A 22,810-nucleotide genomic window follows, 5' to 3' on the forward strand; every position below is an offset into this window, starting at 1 on the left:
TGATCTGCTGCAGAGGGATAATCGGGACCTGGTGCTCTGCTCCAAGGCTGTAATCAAGCACTCCCTGGTGGAGATTGGCTACTCAGCCTCTACTGTCAATGCTATGATTGAAAAAGCCTACAAATGTTGCTGGCCCCCCAGGGTCTGGCCACACTAGAGATGAGACAGAGATGAGCGCAACTGTGTGCACCATGTGAACAAGTACATCCCAAGCCACCAGGCTTGTACATGATACATATTGTGCATGTACATGATAAAATATAATTTCAGAATCAAGGAACAGTAAGAGATTGCAGCTACTAATGATCAAGTGGAATTGTTTTTTAAAATATATAATAATCAAACAGCATAATGCAATAAAGATTATTCAAAGTTTGTTTCCTTCTTGAATTTTCCATCACACACTTTCAGACACCGGACTTCAAATTGAAAGCATGACCGTTTAAAATTTAACCCTTTAATGAAGGACAAGTGGCTCAATGGGTAAAGCACTTGCCACAGAAACTGAGGATCTAGGATTGGATCTCCAGAACTCACATAAAGCCCCATGTGCTAGCGTGTGTTTATCATCCCAGAACTCCTAGGTGGGAGGCAGATACATGAGATTTCCCAGAAGCCCGTGGGACAGCTAACTTGATGCATGCAACAACCTGGTATGCACAGCAATAAATAAGAGACTATCTCAAGCAAGGTGGAAGGTGGAGACTGACATCCAGGAACACACTGTGGCATGCACACCAGCACATGCATTCGTGCGTGCGCATGCAAGCACACACACACACACAGTTTTAAAAATTAAATAAAATGTAATTCAAAAAACATTTGAAGCTGGGCGTGGTGGTGCACGCCTTTAATCCCAGCACTTGGGAGGCAGAGGCAGGCGGATTTCTGAGTTCGAGGCCAGCCTGGTCTACAGAATGAGTTCCAGGATAGCCAGGGCTACACAGAGAAACCCTGTCTCGAAAAAAAAAAAAACAAAAACAAAAACAACATTTGAGAATGTTTCTTACTAAGAGGACAGGAAAACAGAAGAAAGGCAAGTAGCAGGCTATGGTTTGGCAGTTCCCGGCAGATATCTATTGTACAGCTCAGTAAGAGGCCAGCTGCCTGACATACAGGCCATCACTTACAGTGCCCGCCTACAAGAGGACCACAGCTGCGTTCTGTGGACCTTACCCCCTCAGAGAGCTCATCTGTCCTTACAGCACAGCCATTAAGTGACAATCCTGTTGTCCATGGTTTTCTTTGTTTATGTATTTGTTTAATTATCAAGGGATAAACTCTCAGTGCGTAGATAATCCACCAAAATTAGGTAAGCTCCCTGGGTTTGGGTAGCAATGAAGATTCCAGGTTGTTTTGCCCTTGAACTAAAAATCAAACTGTTCACAGCTTCTAAACACACAATGCAAGGAAAGGCTAGCTGAGAGCAAAATCTTGCTTTACTTAATCCCAGGTAGATCATTAACTCCTGTCAGGAACAGTCACTACACATGGGTCCCTCGAGACACTCACTCTGTGGAAGAAACAAAAGAAGTAAAAAATAAATAAATAAATCCTTTAAAGAAAAAAAAAAACAACTTTAAATTTATCGTGTGACGCGTATGTGCACTCAAGCAGGCAGACACAAGGTCAAAGGACAACTTCCGGGGGTCGCGTCTCCCCTTTCACCTTTTACACAGGTCCTGGAGCTGGAGCTTGGGTCACTGAGCCTAGGAGGCAAACACTTTATCCTCTGACCAAACCTGTGTGTCTTGATTCCAAGCCAGAGTGTGGTTAAAGACACTAGAGAAGTGACAGTCACAACCCAAAGCCTTAGATGACACATGTAAAAGAGGAAGCATAAACTCTAGCTGTTGCCTCTGCCCTCAATGACGTCCAGCCAAGAATCCAGTCATAACTGTATGTCCACGACTGGGCAGAACAGAGCTTAGAACTGAGAAACAACATTTTGAATAGTGCAACAACTGTAAGCTGCCCATGCAAACACCATTAACCCATTAACTCTGGCAGAGAACCATACCGTGAGAAAACCAGGAAGAAATAGAAACAGCCCTAACTAAATTCCAAGGAAAGTCTTCCCAGCCCCTTCTAGCCCCTGGTTTGGCTGGCCCAGGTTTCATGGGCTTCCTTCCTGGACCCTAGGGCAGCAACTGATGCTCTGTATCTGCCCCGTCACCACAATTGTCTGGCTCCAAAGTCAAAATTCCCACTATAGTCAGGTGCAGTGGCATGACTATACACCTTCAATTCCAGCACTCAGGAAGACAGATGCAGGTAGATCTGTGAGTTCAAGGCCAGCCTGGTCTATATAGTGAGTTCCAGGCCAGCCAGAGCTACATTGTGAGACCATGTCTCAAACAAACAAACAAACAAACAAACAAACATCTCCCACTCTACCAACACATGTGTTTCCAGGCAAATGAGAAGAACTCAGACAGGTCTGCTGTAAAAGCGTGGACCCTAACCCTCCTAGAGACATCTCATGTTTTAAGAGTTGTACTCTGACCGCAATACAACTTACAGAATTGTGACCCTCACAACATGCAAGTTTCCCAGCACGGTTATTTTTTTTTTCTATTTCTCAATCCACATTTTGGAGCCACGAAATACCTTGATGTCAATAATAGCTTTCCAACTGGGTTGAGGGGTAACAGTTATTTCTACCAGAAGCCATGAAGACCTGAGGAAAACACACTGGGCTGACAATACTTCTATAATTAAAGGTATGGCTTTAGCCAGGTGTCTATGTAATCTACCTCCTCTAACCTGTGTCTTACTCATCTCTGAGTCTCTGGGACCTCATAAAGTCCTGGAGACACAGAGTCTCTGGAAGAAAACAGCTCTTAAAAATATTGTTTCAGGCCGGAGAGATGGCTCACCAGTTAAGAGCACTGGCTCCTCTTCCAGAGGGTGAGTTCAATTCCCAGCAACCATGTGGTGGCTCAAAACCATCTGTACTGGGATCTGATGCCTTCTTCTGGCATGCAAATAGAGCACTCATAGACATAAAATAAATACATCTTTAAAACAGAAAAATATTGATATATCAGCCAGGCTGTGGTGGCTCATGCCTTTAATCCCAACACTCAGGAGGCAGAGGCAGGTCAACCTGTGAATTCAAGGCCAGCAGGGTCTACAGAAAGAGTTACAGGACAGCCAGGCCTACACAAAAAAACCCTGTTTCAAAAAAAAAAACAAAAAGGAATACTAATGTATAATTTTTACATATGATTGCCCAGTGGCAAAAAAATTCATCCTACATACTTTCAGGAATAAAGTTTACACGTTGAGAAATAAACAGAGAATATGCAACCTTTTGACCTGAGACACAGCATTGTCATTTACAAAATATGTATCTGAATACTGCACAACCAAGTAATAATAATAATAATAATAATAATAATAATAATAATAAGAGTAGTAGTAGTAGTCGTAGTAAACCAAAGTAGATCTCATATCGTGGGCTGGGGACATGCTCAGTTGGTAGGTTCCTTGCGAAGCGTGCACGAAGCCCTAGGTTCCATTCCCAGTACACATAAACCTCGTGTATGGTCTGTGCCTGGTCAGCCCAGCACGCGGAAGTTCTAGGCTATCCTCAGCTACAAAGTTTGGGGCCCTCCTGAGATCCTGAGATGGGAGGAAGGGGAGACCTGCATTAAATATGTTTACAATTTATAGGCTACATTCACAGGTGCCCTGGGCTGAAGGCTCAGCGTGCTAGAAGGCCTTCTCCTCTTGCTCGCTTCCAGTCTGAGGTAAGACACAGAAGCTGGCGGAATCAAGATTACCTGCAGGTTTCAAATGGACTGGGGCTCACATTTCTTCCCCGGAACATACATCAAGTACGTGCTCACTGTTTCTGAGCCCTGGTCTCCTAGCTTATAAAATGAATACAACGCCTCCTTCCCAACTGTCCAGAAAACTTCAGTGAGCTTTATACCCAGGGCCTACCATTACTAAACCCTGAGACCTCCTGCCCCAGCTTCCCCCAGAAAAAAAAACACGCAACCAAACGCAGTGTGAGAGCACTAGGCCAGAGCGGCGCCTCACCCTGTCCTGTGGGTATCTGATGAGGCATCTCATTCAGAGCTCTGTCCAAGGCTTGGAAGCTGAGCTGAAATGAACCTGTCCCCAGTGAACACCGCAGCATCAGTGAAAACCAGGACATGGACTCCGAGCCATCTGCAAGCTTCACTCAGGAGCATCTTAGACTTGTCACTCCAAAGGTGCCTTCTGCAAGGTGCTTCTCAGGGTGGGTGGATGTGGGGGGAGGGCACTGACCTGCATCCCGGCCATAATCATATATATATATATATATATATATATATATATACACACACACACACACACACACACATATGTATGCGTGTGCGTACATATTTATATACATAAACATGTATGCCATAAACATGCCTTCCTATTAATCTAAAAGAGAGAAGGGAAGAGATGCTGAAGCAGGAAAGTAGGGAGGAGCAGGGAGGAGTGCAAGAAGTCCCAGTCCTTAGGATCCAGGTTCTCCTTTCTCTTCTTTGCATATTCTTTCATTCCCCGAGCAGTAACGTCTGCCCCAAGCTGCCTCCGATAGGATTATATATCCAGTATGGTTCAGACTGGGACTAGAAGGATGGACTGGAGAGGTGGCTCATTAGTTAAGAGCACTGGCTGCTCTTACAAAGGACTTAGGTTCAGTGCTCAACACCCACATGGCTGCCCACAACCACCTGTATCTTCAGTCCCAGGGGATCCAACACCCTCTTCTGACTTGTGTGCACAGACTTCTGGACACATGTTGGTACATATACCTATACTCAGGCACACACGTGTACACATAAAAAAAAAAAAAAAAAAACTCTCTGATCTTCTGATTATATACACACATTTCAAAGGATACTTGGGTTTCTATTTTTGAGGACATTTTTGTAAGCCCACCATTTCAAAGAGCAAGTTATAGTCAACTTCTCCACAATCAAAGGGCCTCTGCTGTTTACACCGTGAATGATAGTAGCCAGGTGGGAACAATCAAGACCAGGGACAGACAGGGATGTCAGCTTCCCAGCGTATAACATTTGTCAATCCATAAATCACTATCCTAAGAATGAAGCCAAAGGCGTACGGCTGGGAACTGTCGGGCGGGATGTGCTACCGTTGTGTCCTTAGGACAGTTCATTGCCAGGTCATGATCCAACTGAACCAGCCCTGACATTTAAGTCTTCAAATTACACTCCAGATGAAGGGGGGGGGGGGGGGGGCACGACACAGTGCAGCGGTGATTTAGAGCTGAGGAACCCCCCCCCCCACTGCTAATGCATTTAATTAACAAGTCATCTCCATCCCATCTCTCCAGCCTGAGTTGTCTTAGTGAGGGTCGGAACCCACACTAGATGGATGTTCTTTGCTCTTTCCTATTCAGAAGCCCGAGGGACGTGCCTGGTGCTACCCAGATGACAAGAGAGTCCTCTCTGCCAAGAGCGTGGAACTCAAGCATGACCTCCTGTGTTTGCCTTAGAAGTCAATCACAAACACGACACTTAGAAACTTGGCAATGCCCAAGCTAAATTTATTTTTAACCCAGTTCTGCTTGACCATCTTTTTCAGCAGAAAAGCCCAGTGAGAAATTTATCTTCGAACAGCAGATGCCTCGTTCCGGCCAGAGAACAAGTTGCGGAGGAAGACTGTCAGCTGCCTTTCTGAAGTTCCTGACTTTTGTGTGGCAAAGACCAGTCAACTCCAGAAATTGACTTAAAATAAATAAATGAAGATAAAAATAAATACTGTACTATACAAAAAAATACATAAAGCAACAGGACAGATCCCTCTTCAAGTTATAACACTAAGCCTAAATATTTATAGATATCTAGGGAGGGAGGGAAGGAGAGAGAGAGAGAGAGAGAGAATATGAATGAATACATATTCATGTGTATGTGCAGGGAGCTACAGGTGGAAATAGGTAGTCAATGTTTCCCTACCATGCATGAGGCCCTGGGTCTCATCCCCAGCAAAAAATAAAACACACGCGGGCACACACACACATACACATATATTTAAGCTCCAGCACAAGGAGGGCTGCTGAGGGAGTGAATTAGGTCACTCCCCAGAAGTTTCCCTGCAGCTCCGTTTTCTAAGCTCACACAGTGGGACCCTTTGTTCATTGTCTCAGACACTGTAAACTGTTTGCACATCTATTGTGAGCTCTGGCTGACTCCAAGTCTGGAGTTGGGGGGTTGGGGGGGGGGGATAAAATGGATTCTGTGAATATAGTTCTGGTACTTTCAAATCCACACAAGCTCTGCAAATAGGCAGCTCCAGCTACTCCAGGGTAGGAGCTCAGTCACGGGTCCTGGGCTTCCCAGTGCAGTCGCTTACAAGTCTACTCTCCGCGTAGCGCTTCCAGTTTCTCGGAGAAGCAGTACTGTGCGGCCAGGAGCCTCAAATGGTATTTGGTGAATCAAATACCATTTGGTATTTGGTGGCCACTGTTTCCCCGCTAACAATTAGTAACAGTAATAGACAGTCAGGGTAGAGTGGGTTGGAGTGGTAGAGAAGATAATTTGAATGAAGGAGAAAAAATTCACCAATATTCCAAAGTTAGGGGGGAAAAGAAACAAGTCAAGTTTTCCCCAGGGGTGACAGCGGGCATTGTCAATGGGGCTAAAGATTTTTAAAGCTAACATTTTAAAAAACTTAAGATTTTATAAAACAAACGCAAATGGCTGAGATCACTACTGCCCACAGTTTTGACGGACTATTCGGTCAGCATGAGATATGAAGCACAAACTGGGATAAATATAATCTCTGTCCATTTCATTTGACAAAATTCAAAAGAAGTGAAAGATGAGTAGGGCTCATTATAAAAAAAATCAGATTTATATACTTATACAATCAGATGAGAAGGATGTCTAAGACAACGTACTCACTGGGGTTGATAAGTAACTCATCAAAGAATTAAGTTAACGGAATTAAGCCATCTTCTATTCATTAACTTGTAAATTTGAAAATCATTATTCTTTGGTCTCCCTTGATAGCCTAAGATTGCTAGGTAGCCCAGGCTAGCCTCAAGCTCTTAATTCTCCTGTTTTAGCTTTCCCAAGTGCTGATATTGCAAGACTGATACCACAGCTATCTGGTTTTCTTTTTTTTTTCCATTTCTGGGGAGTGAATCCAGGACCTAGAACACGCTAGGCAGGTGTTCCACCAGTAAGCAACACCCTTTGGCCTTGGAGTGTAACTCTGCAAGCTTATTCCTCCTATAGCAGAGCCAGAAATGGTGGCACTTGCCTGTGGTCCCTAACAGAATTTGAGACCAGTCTAGATAAGCAATATAGTGTGATGGGAAGCAGGAAACAGAGCTAAACCTCAGGATGCAGGCCCTTCCAAAGGTAAGATACCTTATGGAGAAGGTAGCTGTTACCGGTCACCTGGGCTGTATCAGGTGACTGACTATAAAGTCAAAGGACAGCCTTGGGAGCGTGCAACCAGAAAGTCTAGTACTCCCCTGAAATGATGAAGAAAATAAGAAATGACAGCCACTTCCACTGACTACTGAGTACCTCAGAGCAATCCCAAGAGGCACCCAGGCCTTTCTAGCACAGAGAGCTCTTTTACCAGAGGCCAGACACCTCCAGATCTCTGGGTGAAGAACCCGGGGCCAGGGAAGTACACATGGATGATCTGAACGCATGAAAGAAAGCTGAAGCCTTCAGCGTTCCTCCTTTCTTCACCAGCAGCAGCAAGCGGATTCCCCACTTCCCTTCCCCTCGCCAGCCTCAGGACCACCAAGGCTGAGGAAGGGTCTTAGGAGCCTCGTACAACCGGAGTCTGTGGGGCAAATATGAATGCTGGTGATGAAACCCTGGTTTTTATGCCTTCAATTGTTTGGTGGACTGGCAATGCCAATATTCTGCACTAGTTTCTCTTTCCTAGAAATAACCTATATATATGTGTGTGTGTGTGTGTGTGTGTGTGTGTGTGTGTGTGTGTGTGTGCGTGCGTGTGTATATATATATATATATATATACACACGCACACACACCTATATATTTTTTTCTCCTGACTAAACCCTGACCAATAGGCTCTGCATTTAATGCCTGGTTTACAGACACAAAGACTGAACATGATAAATAGTAAACTGCTTCTGATCAGGGAAAGAAGCAACAAGATAAAATAAGTCATGGTCAGGTCTATGGGACGTCAGAGTTACAGATTGACACAATCATCCATAGGTCACAACATAAGGATTCGAATACTTGGAATTCACACCTGAAAGATATGTATGTGTACCCAAAATGATGTGCAGGAATTTTTTTTAAAAGAGCTTTATTCATAATAGCAACTTTAAAAAAAAGTCCATCAAAAGAATAAAATGCTGAATGTGAATACACATGGAGTGATGAGTGTGCACACACAAGGAATGATGCTGCATGTGTAATACATGGAGTGATGAGTGTGCACACACATGGGAAGACGCTGCATGTATATACATGGAATGACGATGCATGTACATAGGCATAGGATGATGTTGGGTATGCACACGTGGAATGAAGTTGAACATGCACATGCGCACGCGTGGAATGTTACTAAGCAACAAACGAACTAGTGAGTCTCACACAACAACACAGACATGTCATGGAGATTCCCTGGAAAGAAGGAAGCCATAAACACTGAAGTCTTCATGTCAAACAAAACTGTTCCCGGAGAGGGGAATTAAATAAGGTTCTCTTGGTGGGGCCAGTTTGACGATGATACAAAGTGTCCACCTTTCTATCCAAATGGTAACCACACCACTGACTTCCTGGAAGCCTGTGACTAGATGGCACAACACAGAACAAGTACTAATGAGTCATATATTTAAAATATTAAATTTAATATTATACTTTACCACAATAAAATACCCTTACTTTCAGCACCAAATCCAAAAAAAAAAAAAAATTAAGCCTTTTATTTGAAAAGTAAACACAAATCTATATATAAATACTTCACCAAACACCATAAACATGGCAATCTAGAAAATGTTTGAAAATGACTCTGTAGACTGTAGAGGGCAGATCTTTCCTGGATCCTTCTGTTGCTTTGGTAAATTCTTTCTGTATGGAAACATTCCAGACAAACTGTTTTAAACTCCAGTTCTTAAGAAGGCTCAGAGTATCTTTCTTTCCCTCTCCAACCACTCCCTCCTAGAGTCAGCTGCCAAGCTGGGCATTTGAGCAGTGTATCCAACTAATACGCCTCCCAGACTTTAGATTAAAACCTTCACTTTAGGCCAGGTTGCCTTTAATCCCAGCACTCTGGAAGCAGAGGCAGGCAGATCTCTGAGTTCGTGGTCTACAGAGTGATTTCCAGAACAGCCAAAGCACACAGGAAAACTCTATCTTAGAAAAAACAAACACATAGGCTTCGCTTAGGGCTGTAGCTCTGAGGTTAGAACGCTTGCCTAACAGGAACAGAGGCCTGAGTTTTTCCCAGCAGCCCAAAAAGGAAAGAAAATAAATCCTGACACAGGCCATATGCAACTCTGGACCACCTGGGGGCCTCTTACTTTCCAAGAGTCTCCAGCAGCCTGATTTGCCCCGGTAACAATAACACTAGGAGGAAAGAAACAAACGTTTTCAGTTTCATACCTGGGAAATTTCAGGGAGTGTCTAAGATGCCACAAATCTCTCTCCCCTCTTAAAACTCACCCAGACACTAACCAGAGCAGCCTGAGGCTGGAGAAGTGCCTTCCTGGAGGACATGCTCAGAAGTGCTGGACTCCAGCTGAAGCAACGGAGAGCAAGCACTTTCACAGGAGTCCCTGAATGAGGAAGTTCCTCTCGCAACCATCAATCAGAAGTCTGGTTTCTAGCCTGGCTGGAAGGGGAGCCAGAAGAGGCTCCCAACTGCAGCCTGGGGCCCCTTCTGTGCTCATCCCTGCAAAAGTTCACCCTGGGGGGAAAGTCTATGGCAAAAGGCAAGGGTGTGTGGGAGGCTTCCCCCTCCCAGGGGACGCCACCCTCCCCCGGGACGCCACCCTCCCCCACAAGCAGCTTTGCCTGGAAAAGGTGGAGAAAAGAATGAAAATGGATTCTCAAGAAGCCCTCCAAGAAAGCTGGAGTGGGGCTGGAGGGAGGAAGGCTTACTGCTCTTTAGAGGACCCTCCTTCCGTTCCCAGGAGCCACAGCAGGCGGCTCACAACTGCTTAGAACTCCAGTCCAGGGGGTGATTCAGAGTGCTTCCTCTTCTGCTGAATTCAGTTCCCAGCACCCCATCAGGGGGCTCACAATTGCCTGTAAGCCCAGCTCCAGGGAATCTGACAACAGGCCTCCAGGGATATGTGGGTGCACACATACACATTAAAAATAAACCGGGGGCTGGTGAGATGGCTCAGCAGGTAAGAGCACCCGACTGCTCTTCCAAAGGTCCTGAGTTCAAATCCCAGCAACCACATGGTGGCTCACAACCATCCGTAATGAGATCTGACGCCCTCTTCTGGAGTGTCTGAAGACAGCTACAGTGTACTTACATATAATAAATAAATAAATCTTTAAAAAAAATAATAAACCAAACTTATTTTTAAATAATAAGGGTTGGAAAGACTCCCCAGTGGATAAGAGCACTTGCTGCTCTTACAGAGAACCTGGGTTCATTTTCTAGGACCCACGGGGCAGCTCACAACTGAAGGGACTCTAGCTACCTTGAGTTGGCCAGCATGACTCTAGCAGACCTGGCCCTTCTCCTCCATTCCCTCTGCCTCGCTTAAAAACAACAACAAAAACAAACAAACAAACACACCAAACTGCTATCCATTCCAAAGGCTAACCCCCCATGGTCTATTTCCTTATTGCTAATTCCTATTCCAGAAACTGACTACCAAGGTCCAGCTGTAAAGTCTAGCAATCAAAAGCTCCCTTCAGGCACCTAATTAACATGCACAATTAAAATTAAACACTTCATCTCAGCACAGGGTTTCCCATTTCACCTTTATAAACCATCATTTGCCTGTCCCCTCTCCATCCAGAGGCAGCCCTTTATCCCATTCCAAGACAAATAACCCTCTTCTTTCTTTTCTCTCCGTTCTCCCTCTTCCTCTGGCTCCTGTCTCATCCCTTAACCCTGACCTCTGTCCCTCCAGAGCAAATACATCTCCTTTGTGCTAAGCGCACATTTTTCCTTTTAACAAGTCTGTGTCTATAAACTGGGCATGGTGGTGCACATCTTTAATCCCAGTCAGGAGGATCTCACCTAGTCTACATAGTGAGCTCCAGGACACACAGCCAGACCTAATATACAGATGGAGGAAAAAGGAAGTCTCTAGCTCCGGCTCCAGGGATGTGAGATTCTTGTCTGGCCTCTGAGAGTATAAGGCGCAAACAACCACCGAGTACACAGACATACAAGACGGCAAAACACCATACATATAGAGAAAAAAATAATTCCAGAAAAAAATTAAAATAAAATCTGGAAAAGGGAGGAGAAGACAGTCGCTACTGGCTTGAGGGAAGAGAACCCTGTGGCTCTGGCTAGTACATTATTCAAGCTGCAACTTAATAACAGATCTTTCCATTGCTCTGTGAGCTAAGCAACTACCAGGCTCCCTGGGACCTTTGCCGTTAAACAGTATGTCTTTTTAAAAACGTCTTTCTGAAAGAATCCAATGGATGCCTTTTTAAAAGAAAAAAAATAAGAAAATAACACACACATATAGCTGAAAGAGCAAGTAATTTGGAATATCTTGCTCCAAACTCCTTAGAATGTTCTCTAAGCTTTACACTCGAGCACTGAGAGCCCCCAGGAAGTTAGGGGCCACAGATGACTTTATTAGCCATCTAAACTAAGCAGAGCTGAGGTCTGCAACTCACATAAAGTGGCCAGTTAATTAGCGCTGCAGTTTCTGCTGCTTCTGGGCCTAAGTTCTGCAACACAGTAACAATTTTAATGGAGACCAACCTGAGCTAAACACAGCCCCATCTCAACAACAGCACACTGAGAGGTCCAGAAGCAATTCTACACTTTTTTTGGTTAAGACTTTTTAGTTCATCCAACTATCATCCATTCGCTACAGAAATATGAGGAATTCTCTCAATTAAGTTCGCCACTAGTCTGAGTCATGCTAGCTCATGCCTTCCCAAATCGAGTCAATCTGATAAGTACACAGTGACTTCGTCTGATGCCCTGCCCCGAGAGCCCTTGTGCCTACCACTCTGACTCACACAAGGGCAGGGCTCACAGCTAATGGGAAGTGACTGGCGGTATGCAGTGGCCGGAGGAAACAGGGGCAGGTGTACACCAGCCAATCCCACACAGCCGAGCAGCTGACTCCTCACTGAAGAGGGCTAAAGAGGAAGAAGCCTGCTCCTCGGTCGGAAACTGAGCTCACCAGGAAGTCCTTTAGTTTTGCTAAGAACCTCCCTCACTAATCTCATCGATTCTACTCCGCTGAATCCTCCGGAGACTGAGAGTGGCCGGTGACGTGAAGGTGTTGTCTCCGAGCTACAGGGATGACTCTCCTGGGTGAAACCCCACCCACCCAGGTTCTCAGGTGCGCCTGCTATCCTTGTAAGGCAAAAAGAAGAAACTGAACTTGAGCCAAGTGGGTAGGATCAGCTCTCAGATCATGTAAACAAATTGCTATAGTCGGACATTAAAGCAATGAGGCCGGCTGACAAATTTCTTTTTCCTTCCTCCTGAGAACAAAGGCCCTAGAAGCTCCAAGCCCTAGAAGGAACAAATACTACTAGAAAGCATTAGACCTTAAAAACTTTTGGTCCTGCAGGGGAGCTCCTTAGGCAGGGAGGTAAACACACACACACACACACACACCCCTGCGGGGAAGACGACTCTCAAGCAAAAAGACCTGCTTGGAAGACATTTCTGCCACCTGAAGCTGCAAAGGACCCTCCAATCTGCTGAGCTGCCTGCAGGCTGTCCAGTGTGGTCCAGGTTCCCAGCCTTTGTGAGCTGTCACCCATGCCGGGGTGAACTTTGGCGATAAGAGTTATTCTGGGGTGATCTGTGCTCATCCATATGGGATCATTTCTATTCCTGAATTCAGATTCCTGTAGGGAACCCCAATAAAACTCACTGGGTCGCCAAGCTGGACTTTGGTGGTATCCTTACCACTAAAAATTGGGTGTATCATGGGTTCCCAATCTGGGATTGAGTGTTTTGTCCACCCCGTAAAATAAAAAATTAAGTCACACAACACCTGGCTCGCCTTACCTTCAACTCAAGGAACTAAAGTTTCTCTATCACGATCCACGTTTTCCTTTGTTAGGATGGCAAAAATGTAACTGGACTTTGAGACTGGTGTACAGTCTAAAAACTTACCACCAAAAAAAGCTACAAACCTGGTCTGGACAGGTGTCTCAGCAGTTAAAAGCACTAGCTGTTCTTGCCAAGGACCAGGGTTTGATTCCCAGAACTTCATTCTCTGCTCACAATCACCTGTCAGCCCAGACCCAGAGGATCTGCCAAGCCTCTTCTGGCCTCCAAGGGACAACAGGTACCCATTGTTGTGCAATATAAGTGCAGGCATATAATAAAATAATTTTAACTCTAATAAGTACCTGGCACAGCAGGTACTTAGGATATTCCAGGCCCTGGGTTCCACCCACAGCTTCCTGAAGCAACAAAGGGGACGGGAGGTGTTCATTCAGAGATGTGTCAAGATTACATTTTCCCCATTACTATATTTACTCCTCACACAGAACAGGAGGAGGAGGAGAAACATAAAAGCCACACCCATCAAAGTCTAGTCAGGCTAAAACATTAGTCTAAGTTCAAATAAGCACATTACAAAGTATACTCTACTGTGGCTGGATGGCAGCCTGTATCCTGTTAAAGACCCAACTGTAACCATCTGCCAGGCGGCACTCATCAAATAGCATGTCCTGCTATGAAATGACTAAATACAAGTCACCAGCCAGAGGCTTCGGACACTTCACAAATGGCGCCACAGGCACACAACTAGAGAACGGCTATAATTCAGAGTGTCTCCTTTTCCTTTTCCTTCACATCAGCGTGCACCTCAACTGTCCTCCTTAAGTCAAAGCAAGGGGTTGTTTTTCTACCTCAAACTTTGCGGTTCCTACAGCATCCTTGTCAGAGCCCCCTTTATAGCTCCATGTATGCACCAGAAGTATATAAGTAGGTTCCATCCGCAGCACCATAAAGCTAATTCATTAACGAAAACCAAGAATCCCGCCACACAACACATTCTGTAAAGACCCTGAGAAGTTAAAACCTTTACGCGTGGCAAGCTATTTGGTGATCTGCATTCTTCAGGCCGCACTTGAAAACAAAGTGCTATTCCCTGGAAGGGCGGGAGTACCTCCTCCCCGCCCCACCACTTTATCACAAAAGAATGAACAGCATTTGGCCATGCAACTTTCGATGTATCACCTACTCGGAGAAAGCAGAAAAAGGAAGGGAATCCAGCCAGATGTTAAAAGAGCCCCACAGACACACCATGGGCAAACAGTCAGAAGAATTGCAGAAATGGGGGATGGGGGTGGGGGAGTGGGGTTGTCCACAGGCTCAAGACAGAGGCCATGTGCTCAACACTTCTGCTCTCCCAGGATGTCTCTGCATGTGCTGCTCATGAAGGTATGGTGGGGCTGGGAAGGTATATACTCGAGAGCTCTCCTGAACCAAGTCACATGTGCTTTACACAGTGACACCCAAGGCTCAGAGAGCAATAGCCTTCATGCTTTCAATTTGTACAGTCTACTACTGACTTACCATGAAAAGTTCACAAATCTTAATGCGGTTTTACTTCACATTTATTTTTGTTTCATCCTAAGCTACCCAACCTTCAAATAAGTGGGAATGCTGACTGGCTTTGGCTTCCACTCCTCACTCGATATTAATGTATAACAACTGAAAAACAGAATATGTCCCATCCAAGAAGCTAATAAAAAAGATAGAATTTAATTCCTGTCGAAGAGAATTATTGGGTAGGTTTTGGTGGTGGTGGTGGTTTTCTGTTTGTGTTTATTTTGAGACAGGATCTTATTATGTTGCCCAGGCTAACCTAGAACTCACAGAGATCTGCAAACTTGCCCCTCCAGGAGTGGTAGGATTAAAGGCGTGTGCTGCCACAAGCGGCTGGATTACTCCATTATTGCTGTTTCATTATTTAAATTAACTTATTAATTAAATTATCTAAATTAAAAGTGGTACATGCCTTTAATCCCAGCACTCTGGAAACAGAGGCAGGCAGATCTCTGAGTTCAAGACCAGCCTGGTCTATGGAGTTCTAGTACAGCCGGGGCTACAGAGAGAAACCCTGTCTTGGAAAAACAAAAGCAAAACAAAAACGGGGCTGAAGAAGTGGTTCCCAACATTAAAAGCATTTGCTGCTCTTGATGAGGACCCAGCCCCAAGATGGCTACTCATAAAACCATCTGTAACTATAGTCCCAGGAAATCCAATCCCCACTTCCAGCAGCAAACACATAAAAGCAATATATAGACTTCCATGCAACAAAGCAGCATACACATAAAACTAATTAATTACATTTTAAAGAACCTTTTGTACTGCAAGTTTTTATGAACCACAACTGAGAAAATACTCCAAAGGGGGAAAACAAAAACAAAAAAACAATCAAATGGCTGGTCAAAGTCCTTAGTGTGTTTTCTGAGAGGCTTAGGGATAATGGCCAAAATAATAGGCACCTGTCATTTAAAAAAAAAAAAAAAAAACACACACACACCACCAGGACAGAGAGCGGTGGTGCAGCCCAGTATCAGGGTTCTTGCCCATCACACTTCTGATCAGCAACACCACGGCCCAAGCACACAATGACCTCCGGGTGCTTAGGAAATTAGCGCAGTTGCCAAATTCTTAGAAGCACAAGTCTAAATCAAGTGGAAAGAAAGAGAAGAACTCCAACTCACAGTTCAGCATTACACAAAAACCCTGCAAGCCTATGGACTGCCTTCCCAGGTACCTCCCAAATAAACACTAGCCATTGCAATGATGGATACTGGATACCAGGATCGTTCTTTTTAACAGTTAAAGCTAACACCTCCTTAGAATGTCACAGGTGTAAGAGCTGCTACTAAAAAGGAGGACGGGGCATCACAACATTTCCTGTACTGGTTAACTGGCCACTACATGGCTCTCTGTTCTTTTTTTCTTTAAGATTAATTTATTTATTCATTTATTTATTTAATGTATATGAATACACTGTCACTCTCTTCAGACACACCAGAAGAAGGCATGGCATCCCATTACAGATGGTTGTGAGGCACCATGTGGTTGCTGGGAATTGAACTCAGGGACCTCTGGAAGAGCAGTCAGTCCTCTTAAACGCTGAGCCATCCCTTCAGCCCCCATTCTCTATTTTTAAACCTGGTTTCCATGAACTCTGATGTGCTTAAATTCACCACACTGGTATTAGGTTGGGTGTCTCAGTCTATGGCCCTGACTCTTGGGCTTGGAATCCAGAGACTCTCAATAGACGGGCTGACAGGATACTTTAGCTCCCCTCCACCCAAGCCTGGGGAAACCATGCACAAGATAGCCCCAAACCCAAAACATCTTTATCTCACAACATCAAGGTCACTGGGGCCACAAGTTTTTGCATCCCTGATTGTTGCTAAGGATATATATAACCAACGAGGCATTTTATTGAGAGACAGCTCTTATTTGAGATAAAGCTTTAATATGGTCAGGCTGCTTAATGAGATTTGTTTTAGGGATTAGGCAAGGAATTCCCTAATGGCTAGTTATCTTGGGAGATGATGAAAGTCGAGTGATCATTGGTCCTCCCCAATTCTACTGCTGCCCTATGGCTACCACATCTCAAGCCAAAACCTAATCAAATGTCTTTTTAAACAACTACTCTTGTACACAGAGCTACAGTGACCTAAGGTAACCCCCCTCACACCTACTTTCAAGAATCTGTCTCCTTAAAAAATAACCTCAGGAGGGGGGAAAATTGTGTGAAAAGAAAGCTAACGGAGGGGGCTGGTGAGATGGCTCAGTGGGTAAGAGCACCCGACTGCTCTTCCGAAGGTCCAGAGTTCAAATCCCGGCAACCACATGGTGGCTCACAACCATCTGCAACAAGATCTGACTCCCTCTTCTGGAGTGTCTGAAGACAGCTACAGTGTACTTACATATATTAATAAATAAATCTTAAAAAAAAAAAAAAAAAGAAAAGAAAGCTAACAGAGGGGATATTGTCATTGCCCAAGCACTCAGATACATTCAAGAAGAGCTCACCACTCACACAGGACATAGCTGGTTAGCAGCGATTTGCTGTCCTCACACAGGACACAGCTGGTTAACTGTGATCTGTCCACACACAGGACATAGCTGGTTAGCTGCGATCTGCTGTCCACGTGCAAGGAACTAGATCAAGAGTGAAGCCAATTCAGGCAGTAGTCACTTCAAACAAACTCCCCATAAGGCGATACAAAGATGAAACTGGTCCTAAGCAAACCTCAAAAAGAGGACCCTTTACCGTGTTGGAAGTGGAGTGGCCTTTACTCTGAACGCAGCTCACTGGGCTGTTAGGAGAGCCGAACCACTAATTACTACATTAGGAGTTTCTATGATTGTCCTTCCCAAGGTTGGGTCAGTGCCATCCCAGGCCTTCCAAAAAGAGTTGTACCACCTTTTTGGCCTCTCAGACTTTCCATTGGCAATTATCTGGCACTTCTAGATTTCTAGACCTCGCCTCCCTTATCAACCCAAAACCCTTCACTTGATTCTCGTGCTTAACTTTGGGGACCCATGACCACTGTGTCCCTAGGCGCCTACTCTCTGCCAGTGCACCGTGAGGTAAATGCATTCCCAGCCATTCTCTATGGTGACTTGCATGAGGAAGTATCTGCTCACATGCTTTCTTCCCTGAAAGAATCCCCGAAGGGATGCCGAGAAGACAATCCCACCCTTTGTTGCACCTCTGAATAGCAGGGTGTGCATCTGTATTACACATCTCTCCCTCAGTGCCAGGGATCATCGAAAGCCAGAGCCATCTAAATAAAGCAGTCCGCCATACTCGTGTGCACTAGACTCCTGCAAGCAGAGATCCAGTCAATCTGGGACTCAGTCAAGTCCGAGAGGTGACTAGCACTAAGTAGGTGCTCATTAAATGGTAGCTCAATGGTACTAGAAAGCTACAACTGGGGATAAAGCTCAAAAAAAACTATGCTTAAGGCCCTGGGTTCAATCCCCAGCACCACTCCCCCGCACCCACAGAAACACACAAACAAACACATTCACCAAACTAGTAGTAAGTTGGGTGATTCTGGCACACACCGGATTGTACCAGAATTTCAAAAAGAAAAAGCCTCTCTTTATTCAATCTTTGCAAGAAGCTCTGTCGAGGGAAAACAAGAACAAAAACCTCAAAAGCCACTGTTAACTTGACTATAGCGCACTCTCTTCTCTCACCTCTCCCAAGAACAGCACCCTGCCCAGACTCCTAACTGGCACTACTGACGCCACCCATTCCCTACAAAACTGTGGATGAAACAAACGCACGGCCTTCACTTACCTTTGCATTCCCCACACTGAAGCAGCATCAGTCAAGAAAACATATTGGATTGGCTAATAATCCTTATCCTAACCAGGATTACTGAATGGCCCTTTGTGACAAATACAATTACTACTTCCTAACTTGTCAGCCAAAACTACCTTCTTCCCAGGATAGACCTGTTTTCTGTAAAGGGTTGTGGGCATAGCAAACACAGACCACAGAGGAAGCTATGGAGGCGTCTTTGCCTCTGCTGGGATTCCAAAGTGGAAGCAGGGAGTGCGCAGCGCAGGGCAGTTTCTGGGAGGGGATGACTCTTCCCTGGGAACCTCAGGAAAGCCACAACCATTACTCAGGTCAGACAGTCGCCAGAGAAGCAACTCAGCCTCAGAACTACAACTGAAATCGAGGGGAAGGCTATATTCCATTACTGAGTCCTGGCAGGTTCCCTCCCAAGTTCTTCCCATTTCAAGAATGTGAAAAGGCCTTGAGGTCGAAATCCCTGATTATTTAAACCTTAAAATAAACTACTGTGTAAAAGCGGAAACTTAACAAATGGAGACATAAAATAAAAGAGACTGATGACAGGTAAGATACTACCAGAATACAAACCATTCATCACTCCCTTCTGGGGCTTCTTCCAAAACCCCATCTCCATTCCCTACTGCAAAATAAGCTGTAACACAGAGGCTGAAAAGGACTGACTGAAAAGGAAAGTGAGGATTTGGGTACCAAAGAGTCCTCTGTTTTTCTCGGTACATGGCTCAGAACTTCTGCATTAAGTTGGAAAGAGCACACACACATACACAGGCGTCCAGTCGGTGACCATAGGCACAGAAAGTCTTGGGAGCCAACACCAGGGCTCTGGACTCCACACTTTCCCCTACTTGCGATTTCATCTCAAAGCCAAGTGACTTCAAAAGGTCATCAGCGCCATCCTCCCGATCCTCCCCTTCGGGAGGACCCTTGCTAACTACAGCCCAAAGAGTTGCCGGCGGATAGTGGGGAGCCTCACGGAACGCACCAGCTCCCACGCAACCGCTCGCCGCCCGGCCCGGGAGGAAACTTACGCGCTGCCAGCCCGACAGCTCCCGCCGCGGTGGGAACCCGCGGTCTCCCCGCACCGGCATCTCGCGCGCGCTTCCCGCACGTCCTCCTCGCCGCGGCTCAGAACTACAAGCTGCAGTGGAGGACCCGGTTCGCCACCACCGGGAGCCTCCCCTTTGTCCCTCCTCCCGCGGCGCAGCCGGCCCGCCCCGCGCCTAGCTGCGCCCACGCCGGCCGCCCGGCCGGGGAAACTCCAACGGCCGCTACCACCCCCGCCGCCAGGGGAGAGCTCGCCGGCGCCGCGCCCGAGGCCCCGAGGCGGGCAGCGTCATGCACTCTGACTCCCGGCCGGCGGCGGAGGACCTGGAGCGGCAGGAGGCTCCCGAGCTCTCGCGTCCCGCCTGCACCCCCGCCTCGCTGGCCGGATGGTTCGCTCCGCCGCGCGCTTAGAAGCCAGCAGGTCCAGCCGAGCGCGCGCCCGGGGAAGCTCAGCGCGTTGGCGAGGAGGGCCCGCGTCCGCGGATGCCCGGGAGGTCGCGCGGCGGGCCCGGGGGGAACACTCTTTAAAGAGCATCGCGGGGCTTCCGACAGGCAGAGCTTGCCTTCTCTTCTAGAGAACAACTGGGGAAAGCACGAAGGTTTGCTTTGGAGTTAGCCAGCCCAGACAAGTGTTGCACCCCAAATTTCGCAGCTCCACTGCTGACCCAGATTCCAAGGATTCAAAGGTGTTTGGATTAAATAGTAAAGCGGGACTTTTTAGGACAATGCCGGCCAGGTTACCTCCTTGGCATATGACCAGCAACTCCAAGAGAGATTGAAATTCCTCTCCGTCGCCTGTTTATAAAAGACAGGTGGTCACAAAGCTGATCCCACAAGATTTATTCAGAGTCCCCCTTGTGCAAGAATCGTGCGATTCAAATAAACTGTCCTATTATAGAAGGACGTTGAGTATTTTGAGAGTCAAAACTGATACACATGATTTGGGATTAGAAATGAAAGAGTTGCACCCCTCACACCCCGGTTTTCTTCCCTTAAATTGGAGAGCAACCCCGAGCCTTGGTCCACAATGGAAAGATAAAAGGTAGAAAGGTCTGGATAGCCCTGTGACAAGATCCAGATGCCGGCGGGCTCTCTGAAAAGTGCCTTCACTTCCGGTCTAATCAGAACAAGTTTGGCAGTATATGTGGAAAAACAAGTCTTACAGATGCTGCCCTCATAGCGTTATGGTGCTGCTGGCCTCCTTTGGAGTAGGAAGTCCCCGCCTCTGAGTAAGCGCTGTGAGTAACATTTCCCACTTTATCGCCAGTTTCCACAGGGACGCGGGGCTGGTCTTCCTGACTGGCGCGTTGTGTTGCTCTCCTCCTGATCTAAGCACCTATTTAAAAATGGGTCTCCAAATTAGGTGGTGGTGACTTAGAGTGGTAATGACTGCATTTATGAACCGGTCGGTCACACCTTACTCTCACGGGCGCATTACGTCAACAAAGCATCAACAAAGGAGGAAAGGTCCAGGATGCAGCAATTACACCTTGGGTACCTTTTCCTCCCTAGAGTGGGGCTGTCCAAGTTGGGCAGTCCTTGCCACCTGCCTGTATTTACATTTCACTTTCAGTTGACTAACATTAGAGGCAATGAACGTTTCGGTTTCTCGGTCATAATACCTACAATTCCAGGGATGACCGTCACATGTGCCTAATGACTGGACTGGGCAGAACAAATAAAGAATATTCCCATCGTGACAAATGATGACAGATTTAGACGCCATAATACCAATTCTTCTGACCCAACACCGGAATGGATGCATTCCACCAACGATTGAAAACTCGATTCAGTTGCTACACTGTCTTTGTGATGGCAGTATAAGCCATACAACTCTGGAATGTGTGAAATACTCTTGCTATGTAGCAAAGGCCACCCTCAACCTAGAGATTTGCCTCCCTGAGGTCTTGAAGTGCTGAGATTACAGCGAAATTAACTACACTCTTCTGGGAAGCAATGTATTTCGTAGAGATACAATATCTCAAACCTACTCCTGGAATTTCCCCTCCCCTTAGAGGCAGAGTATCACTATGTAGATCAGGCTAGCCTTTCTCCTGCCTCAGGTAATCCATTACAGCTCGAAGTAAGCAAGCAAGGAGAAAATGGAAGTGTTTCCCTACTGATATGGAAGGACTGGGTTCACAGAAAGCTTCCCGGAGATAGCTCACTAATAAGGATGCACGTGTGAGACAAAATTAAAGGAAAAGGTCTTCCTGGTGAAAATAATGTGTAGAAACAAAGAAGGCAGCCCCCAGCCTTTCCTGAGAGTGTAACAATGTGAAGTGACCCAGGTCAGCAGGCGCTGAGCATCCTTACAGAAGTGGGATTCAGGTGCATTTTATATAGATCGCTCTGTTGTAGTCTGGGAAGACGGTTATACCACTTATAGTCTGGGGAGCAGTGGTAAGAATTTAATCTGGGGTGCTGGAGAGATGGCTCAGTGGTTAAGAGCACTGACTGCTCTTTCAGAGGTCCTGAGTTCAATTCCCAGCAACCAAATGGTGGCTCATAACCATCTGTAATGGGATCCGATGCCCTCTTCTGGTGTGTCCGAGGACAGCAAGAGTGACAGTGTACTCACGGATGTAAAATAAATAAATCTTTATAAATAAATAAATCCCTGGGCGTGGTGGCGGCGCACGCCTTTAATCCCAGCACTCGAGAGGCAGAGGCAGGAGGATTTCTGAGTTCGAGGCCAGCCTGGTCTACAAAGTGAGTTCCAGGACAGCCAGGGCTATACAGAGAAACCCTGTCTCGAAAATAAATAAATAAATAATTTGACCTGTACATACTACCATTGTGGGCAAGCAGGCAAAATGGAATGCAGCATTAGATGAAAGGAAGCCAGACTCCAAAGAAACAGAGGAAGTAGCTCAATGGGCTGGGTAACTCCAACTAGCTGTGAAGGACAAAAGGGAAGTGAGCCCAGTGTGACTCTCGGGTGTGTGGCCTATTTAAGTAGACAGTGCTTTGACTACAATGGAGAATTCAGGAGCCGAGCATACCTTGGGAGGGGCCCGAGGAAGGATAATGAATGAGTTTAGGGATGTAGAGCAGTCAAGGGCTATGTGTCATCCAGGTGGAGATGCTCAGTAGCTCCACACTGAGCATGTCAGCTCCACGAGGTATTAATGAGCACCTGGCTAGAGAGCTCTGGAAGTCACCAATGAGTTGTGAAAGTTGCCATCAAGAGAAGGCAAGAGAAGGCATGACACCTTTTAGACACCTGATGCAGTTAGAGGCAAAGGTGGACCAAAGACAGGA

General features: G+C 46.1%; 1 protein-coding gene across 6 annotated transcripts in view; it reads right to left on the reverse strand.

The window, feature by feature from the left end:
* Positions 1-22,810, reverse strand: part of Tjp2 (tight junction protein 2) — a 130,633-nt gene that overhangs the window by 59,929 nt on the left and 47,894 nt on the right. The window contains exon 1 of one of the 6 annotated variants that reach the window (NM_001198985.2): positions 19,531-19,765. The exons of 4 other annotated variants lie outside the window; for them this stretch is intronic. In NM_001198985.2, coding sequence (NP_001185914.1) covers positions 19,531-19,590 — 60 coding nt within the window. In that variant the 5' untranslated portion in view covers positions 19,591-19,765. Of the gene's footprint in view, positions 1-19,530; positions 19,905-22,810 lie in introns of those variants that run through there. One more of the 6 variants, XM_030250861.1, reaches the window with a different exon arrangement.

This window comes from Mus musculus, chromosome 19 (assembly GCF_000001635.26).
Source record: "Mus musculus strain C57BL/6J chromosome 19, GRCm38.p6 C57BL/6J".
NCBI lineage: Eukaryota > Metazoa > Chordata > Mammalia > Rodentia > Muridae > Mus > Mus musculus.